Source organism: Primulina tabacum, chromosome 12 (assembly GCF_025594145.1).
Source record: "Primulina tabacum isolate GXHZ01 chromosome 12, ASM2559414v2, whole genome shotgun sequence".
NCBI classification, from domain to species: Eukaryota; Viridiplantae; Streptophyta; class Magnoliopsida; order Lamiales; family Gesneriaceae; genus Primulina; species Primulina tabacum.
The window spans coordinates 33165784-33173811 of record NC_134561.1 but is presented as its reverse complement, the minus strand read 5'-3'; the positions used below and the strand labels follow the sequence as shown (position 1 = coordinate 33173811).

The 8028-nt window shown below is 34.6% G+C and overlaps 1 protein-coding gene across 5 annotated transcripts; it reads left to right on the top strand.

Moving 5' to 3' along the window:
• Nucleotides 1-3859: 3859 nt before the first annotated feature.
• LOC142520460 (protein-tyrosine-phosphatase MKP1-like) lies at nt 3860-7680 on the top strand. Of its 5 annotated transcripts, XM_075623435.1 has the most exons (3): nt 3860-4014; nt 4531-6704; nt 7325-7680. In XM_075623435.1, the coding sequence occupies exon 2, from the start codon at nt 4587-4589 to the stop codon at nt 6696-6698; it is 2112 nt and encodes a 703-aa protein (XP_075479550.1). In that variant the 5' UTR covers nt 3860-4014; nt 4531-4586; the 3' UTR covers nt 6699-6704; nt 7325-7680. The 5 variants fall into 5 exon arrangements, with proteins under 5 accessions (XP_075479550.1, XP_075479551.1, XP_075479549.1 ...); XM_075623436.1 differs by having other exon boundaries at nt 3860-4010; nt 4531-7680; XM_075623434.1 differs by having other exon boundaries at nt 4531-7680.
• Nucleotides 7681-8028: the final 348 nt, after the last annotated feature.

Here is an 8028-nt window from a genome sequence, read left to right as displayed (position 1 = left end):
ATTTAGTTGTGAGCTTATCAGCTGATCATTCATCTGTACACGTCATCAGTTGGAAAGGACATTCAACCGACAACAGTACAAAGCAGACTGCAACTCTTAGTGGAACGCCGCATTTCAGAGCTTACAGTGTACGAATGTCAGAAGAATATTGACGTGGCAATCAACGGATTTATTGATTCAAATTATATTTAATGTTACCGTTGAAGAGAAACCTATAAATAGGTGAGAGGAGCAGTTGAGCAAGCAACCAATCGATCTATCTATTCTTAAGTTTGCTGTTACCCTGCTGAATTTATAGCTCTTACTCAAAGATCAAAAGCTCACACTTATCTGATTTATTTGTAGCATTTAAGGCTACTTTTCGAGCTTACAAGCACAAATCGTTTTATTGTTTATTTGATCTTATCTAGATCAGTTGTGCTAAGTTCAGTCGAAGAACTATGAGATATTTAGTAAACTAAGAGTTTCAGTTTTGGCAGTGTTAAGTTCAAACTGAAGTGGGTCTATAAAAGTTTTGTATCGATCAAAGTCTTTTAGTGCATATCTTATCCTTGTGATAGAAGGGGTGACGTAAGAGTTATTTCAATCTTCGAACATCCATAAATCTTTGTGTGTTACTACTTCAGTTATTTATTCTATCTTTCAGTCAGTTTATTTCCGCAACTGTTATCAGTTAAACTGATTGTCATTGACTGACAAGATTTCTAGTTTCAGTTTGTCACAGAACTGACACTTCATTCGAAAAGATTCTAAAATCGTGAGTATTTATTCAACCCCCCCTTCTAAACACTTCTCACCCTATCTACTGATCCTAACAAAGGTTGTCGTCAATAAGAAGGGCTTGATTACTTTGACATTTATTCTCTGGTAACGAGAATAACCTCTATTCGAGTGATACTTGCAATTGTACATCAAATGGCTATAAAAATAGTCTTTCTAAATAAGATTTAGAAGAGAAAATTTACATGAAACAACCTGAATAATTTTATGCATCTATACAGAAAACAATTTTTGTAAATTGGTGAAGTCTCTATATGGATTAAAGCAAACACCAAAGCAATGGCACAAAAAATTCGATAAAGTAATGATATAAAGTGGATTCAAAATCAATGAGTGTAACAGATGCGTATGTGTTAAAAACACTAAAAATGACTATATTATTTTATGTATTTACGTAGATGACATGCTTATCATTGGGAGCAATGATGAAATGGTTAAGTCCACTAAAAAGCTATTGAACTTTAGATTTGACTTGAATGACATGTGCTTAGCTGATACAATTCTTGGAATTAATATCCGTAGAACATCATAAGGGATTGTTCACGGCTAGAAACATTATGTTGACAAAATTCTTGAGAAATTCAACAAAGATGATTGTGCATTTGCTAAAACTCTAATAGACTCAAGTCAACATTTATCGATGTGAGAGTGTGTCTCAGTTAGATTATTCTCAAATCATTAGAATTTTAATGTACTTAATGAGTTGTATAAGACTATATATAGTCCAGCAGTAAGAAAATTAAAATATTCACGAGTAATATATTGTTGAACATTGGAAGGCAATTGTGAGATTTTTGAGGTATTTATCAAAAATTGAAGGTTAGTAATTCTTTCGATTATTTCTTTTCATTTTTTAAAAATTATACAATTATTATTTTGTAAGAGTCGCATCGATCACGAGCTCACACTAGCACGGCTGCAAAAAGTGATTTTCTGGCTATTACCTCGCATTCGTTCTCACTATATAACTATTGTTAATTCAAGGGGTTATATAGGAATTTTAATATCTCATAAAATTATATAAACATATCTCAAAACTCTACATATAGGGGTGTCAATCGGGTGGGTTGGGTCGGGTTTCGGGTCAACCCGCGAAATTTTTTTTATTTTTTTTTCAACCCGAACCCGAAGTAACCCGAAAACCCCCAACCCGAACACGAACCCGTATAACCCGACTCAACCCGTCTAACCCGCCTAACCCGAATTTTATTTATTTTTTTTAAATTTTTTTAAAAAAATTAATGAAAAAAAAATTCAAAAAAATAAAAAATAATAATAATATTTTAATTTAAACACATAATAACAAAATTTCCGATTTAAATTTGAAAATTTAATCGTAGAAAATTAAAAGTATTTTTACTAAATCAAATAAAAATATGCAAAATAAATATTAAATGATGAAAATTTATCATATAAATATAAAATAAATTTTGTTCAAGTATACAATATATAAAAATATAGGTAATATTTTCAAAAAAAAAGTTCGCGGGTCAACCGACGACCCAACCCGACCCAACCCGAAACCCGCCTAACATGGCACTAACTCGAATCAACCCAACCCGAACCCGAAAAACCCCAATCCGAACCTGATTTTTTTCGTGTTGGGTCGTGTCGGGTTGACGGATCGTGTCGCATTTTGACACCCCTATCTACATAGGGCATGAATATTACGATACAATAACTTCTAAAGTAATGTTATCCAGGTATATAATTAAGCATTTGCAATAATTAATTGTTATATTTTCTCATGAAAAAACCAAATAAAAATTTCTTCTCATCAAAATTATTTTTCCCACATGTCTTTTCTGAAAACCATTAAAGAAAACCCAAGAAGCACGTAGCTTTTTTGTGAACACGATTATACGGATCTTTATTTGAGATACATATCAATTTTGTCCATATTTACACTAAAAAGTAATATTTTTTAATTGGTTACTCAAATAGAATATTTGTCGCACAAAATTGACTCGTGAAACTGTTTTCACATAAGTTTTTTGTGTTAAATATTATTTAAACTATATATTATTAATATGCAATGCCATATAACATATAATAAATGGTATGACAAAGGTTTTCACGAAGAAATTTTATTTTAAAAATTGGTTTATCTACTTGATTATTTAATTTGATAAACTACCTCTAATTGGCCCTCTCATTGCTGAGAAAGACAACAATTCTACAAGTCATTTTCATCAACAACTATATACTTTGTAGTTTAGTATAATTTTTAATTCTAAATTAGTTAAGGAGTTCTAGCTCCAAATTGTTTATTATAAATTATTTAATAATTTCATTATGTTAAATTTTAATATTTTTCAATATATCAACCGATTTTGGCTAATAGGATTTTTCAAAAAAAAAAAAAATCATCAAATATGTACAATTATTTTTGGAAGTGACTTCTCCTATTCAATACAAAAAAATTCCATCACTTGAACATAATTACCAATCCATGGAGAAACATAATATCTTGTGAGTAAGTGCGAAGAATAGATCTGATTCATATTAGAAATGAAAAATAATATTTTTGACTAAAAAATAATATTTTTTTATAGAAAAAGTCGAGTAATAGATATGTCTCACAAAATTAACATGTGAGACGGTCTCATAATAGTTTTTATATTATAAACAAAATCAAAATTTTCCATATACTATCTATTTTTTTACTTTCATCATACCATTTTACGAATCATCTTATGCTATCTATTGCTCGGGTTGAGCAACACATGGCTCCGCGCTTTTCTCAATGAGATATTTATGTCACTAAATCACATATCATATTTTAAAATCTACATTGAACATAACCTCAAATTTAAGTTTAAATCTAACTTTGAATAAAAAAACGGAATTTAAATATTTTTTAAACCGAATCGTACTAAACAAATCAATTTAAATTAAACAAAAAAAACATCCAAGCTATAATGTGAGAATCTAAATAATAATAAATAATTATTTATAAAAAAATGGAAAAAAATAAAAAAAAATAGTAAAAAAATTAATGGTTCAAATCAGATGAGGTGGCAAGTTTGACCGGTTCCCTTGAAGCACCATAAAATTGCCAACCTGTCAACTGCTCTCTCTCTCTCCTCTTCCCCCATTTCCGTTCTCTCTCTTAGAGACAGAACAAAGCCCTAGTTTTTTTTCCTCGTTTTCGAACATTTTCGTGTAATTTTTACTTTGTTACGTTAGTCAAATGCGGGTTGCGAATACCCAACAGCGAGAAAATTAGTGTCCGTATGTGTTCCTTTTGTTTTTCCTTTCGTTTCTGTTCAGAAATCAAATCTTGGGGGCTGATTTGTGGTTGGTGGTTATTTCACATCATGGGTTTCTTGTTGAGATGAATTTTCCTGCACTTTTTCTATTTTTTTTTCTAATTCATGTTGAAATTCCGTTGGCTATGTGGCCATGTTTACTGGGTTTTACTCGGGTCATGTGTGTGTTTTTTCCTATCATTCTATTCAACTTGAAGAAATAATGTTCGGTCATAGGCTTTGGTTGAGAAAAATTGGCAAAGCAAGTCAAATTGTTGAATACATTTGTAGAACGTGAGATAACTAATTATTTGGTGGACTTTTTGGTAGAATCTTTGAATCTGTGTGAATTTGTAGAAAAAATGAAACTGGTGTACTTTTTTATACTTAAAGTAGATGAAATTTCTTTGTGGGCTCTGTTTAGAATTTTATGTTAATTTTCGTTCTTTCTTTATCATTTATCAGGGTTTGATTTTGATATCACCTAGCGTTTTTTCAGGACAATCCTCAAATGGGTATGATTGGTTTTACAGAGTGAAAATTTAACGTTCAGAAATGTTGGGGGATGAAAAGGATCAGGGACCTTCTAACAGAATTGGGAAGACATGCTCACGTTCGATTTCGTTGATCGAGTGTTCACCAAAAAAGTCTAGTTCTAAGCCACAATGGAACAGCAAGGCACGAGCATGCTTGCCACCACTCCAACCTCTTTCTATTACTAGACCAACCGGTGATGAGTGGCCGAGAGCTGGATTCGATGATCTTGGAATATGGTTAAATCCTCCGACTCCTGGTGCAAGGCTTGGATCATTAACACCCCGTGAAAATTCTACTATTGATCAACCTCCAATTGAATTCGAATTTAGGAAGGACAAGCTTGCCTTTTTTGATAAAGAATGCTCAAGGATTCTGGATCATGTGTATTTAGGAAGCAATGCCGTTGCAAAGAATCGTACAATTCTCCACCAGAATGGAATCACCCATGTGCTGAATTGTGTCGGATTTGTCTGCCCGGAATATTTTAAGAATGAACTTGTTTACATGACACTATGGCTGCAGGACTGCCCGTCTGAGGATATTAGCAGTATTCTCTATGATGTGTTTGATTATTTTGAAGATGTTCGAGAACAAGGTGGGTGTGTCTTTGTTCACTGTTGCCAGGGTGTGTCTCGATCAGCATCTTTAGTAATTGCATATCTTATTTGGAAGAAGGGGCAGAGCTATGAGGATGCATTTCAGCATGTTAAGAAAGCGAGAGGAGTGACTAACCCGAATGTGGGATTTGCTTGTCAACTTTTACAGATTGAGAAACGAGTGCGTGCTCTACCTGCAAGCCCAGCCTCAGTGCTTAGGATGTATAGAATGGCGCCTCACTCACCTTATGATCCTCTTCATCTTGTTCCTAAATTGTTGTGTGAATCGGGCCCTGACAGACTCGACTCTCGTGGCGGTTTCATTATTCACATTCCTTCCGCTTTATATGTATGGATTGGGAAACATTGTCCCCCCAGGATGTCAAGTAATGCCATGGCAGCTGCCTCTCAGGTTGTTCGTTATGAAAGTGCCAAGGCTCCAGTTATAATTGTTAAAGAAGGTGAGGAGCCATTTGAATTTTGGGATGCTATCTACCATGGAAAAAGTTCAACAGATGGTTGTCGTGTAAATTCCTCGGAAGAAAGGAAGCTCAATGAGTATGATTTGGATTTCAAAATTTTTCACAGAGCGCTTGCTGGTGGGGTTGTTCCACCTTTTTCTGTAACAGGAACTGAAACATGTCTTCCCTCCCGAAAAGATGATTGGAACAAATTGAGGAAAAAATTTGCCTCGGACTTTGTGAAAGAATCTATGGCTTCTATATCGAATTGTGTTGCCTTGCAAGTACATAAAGAACTAGATGTGATGAATACTTGTAATGAGGTTCTTGAAGATTCAGTTGATACATGTAAAGAAGACTTTGTCTCTACTGATGATCTTTCGACCCCCTCAACTAGTCAATGTGATTCACCTGATTCATTCAGTTCATGTGTAACTAGCAGTCCTGTTTGGATTGAGAAGACGGAATTTCCCGATCCGCTTTACGATGCTTCACTCTCTCGGTCACCTTCATTCAGTTTACTCGATTCTTTTACGTCTTGTCTTGTTACTAAATCATATTCAAGTTCAACTTCGCCTTCACTCTCACCAACAATTTCGGATTCTTCTAGTTCCTTTAACCTCTCACCCTCGTCATCTAACTCGTCTGACACATCTTTCGTATCCGCTCAAACAGTAGCTTATGAACTCGAAACCAGAGATGCTTACCCGAGTAAGAGTGGTTCTGTAGAAGAAATTGTTGGGCCCATGGACGAATATACACGTTGGCTTTGTAATGTTGATTCCCCTCAAACAGACGAGACATTTTCTAACATTAATACTTCAAGAACTAAAAGTTTGTGCTCGGCTAGTGAAGAAATCTTTACCATCTTGACCTCCATTGATGAGGCATCTCAAGTTTCAGAAAACTCGGCAAGACCTTTGTGTTCCTTTGCTGAAGATGATGCGATGAGTGATGCTGAAAGCAATATCTTAAGTCGTGAGGCTTCCTTTGAGATGGTAGAGGAATATCCAATTTCAGATGCCAATAGCTATATAGCTGAAGACGAGGTTTTAGACAGAACTACAGGTTGAAGAAAGGTACAACACATCTCATCTCTTTTTCAGATGCTATGGTTGCTAAAATAGGAGAACCATATAATCTAGTTTTCTACCATTGACCTTCTTTGTATAAAATGGACATGAACTGCATCATCCTTTATTCTATATCCATTTGCATTATACTTGTTCCCTCGGTGAGTTTAGGTGTGAAGTTGTGTATATATGGATGGGGCTTAATCTATCCTTGAAAGGAAACTAGGGTCAATTAGGTATTTATGAAGATAGCCATAGCCATGTGGAGTCCGTGATACGTAACTTGCTCACTAAAAAAGTGTTAGCACTGAAGCTCAAATTAACGTACTCAACCCTCTGTGGTTTAAACTCAGATCTTAAACATTGAAAGGATATTGTTTATTGATTGACAACTCTTTCATGACTACCTTATCCGATGCCCATGGAAGACGGAGCACAGAGGACAGTTCAAACAAGAGAAAAATGAAAAGTTTTATGGCCCCGAAAACATGTTAAATTGCCCCTTCCTTTATTGTGGCTCACCCCACTCTCCCCAAATCGTGGCATCTGTACACGATATGCTGTAGTTTAATGGTTCAATTATTTCCATGGCTAAGATCTTGTATTCAATTTTCGTGGTTTCCCAGATAGTGAAGGTGAGGAACCAGAGCAGCTACTTAAGTATCTGGCCTGCTTTTCGGTAGACAAGTATTTAGACAAAGAGATCGAGAATAAAGATGAACATAGTCAGAATCTCAGTTTTCGTACTTGCATCGGCAGCATCCTAAAGCAGATTTCAAATTCCCAGTTCTGCTTGTGTGATGTTAGGACAGAATCCCATTTTCATTTCCAGAAAACTATGTACAGTGGCATTTGTTTGTGAGATAATGGGGGCGGTTTAAATACTGCTTGTCTAATAATTGTAAGTTTCACCTCCTCAGTACATCGGATTGGCCTTCTGTCCCCCCGTTGCCTACTTCGACTTCTCGGGTTGTCGTTTAAATTCGTGTTCATCTAATTTCGTCTGCATTTAGCGCCAAAGTTGGTGTTTTTTCTACTAGGTATGGATCAGTATAAAAAAAAAAGCATTAACTTATTTATTGTTATTATGGATTACTATACCGAGAGACTATTCAATGATTTACAAGATTTCTTCTAAATTTACCATTCTGTTTTATTTTATGTTATTTAAATTGACTTGGAAAGAGAAAGGTAATCTGTGTATGACCTGCAATGAAAATGCAGAAAATAATTCCATGCAAAATGGACAAATGGTTCCAACTTTTGTTTAAATCTATTTGATCGGTTGGATGATTTTATAATATGTGAACTTTGAATCCATAATTATCAA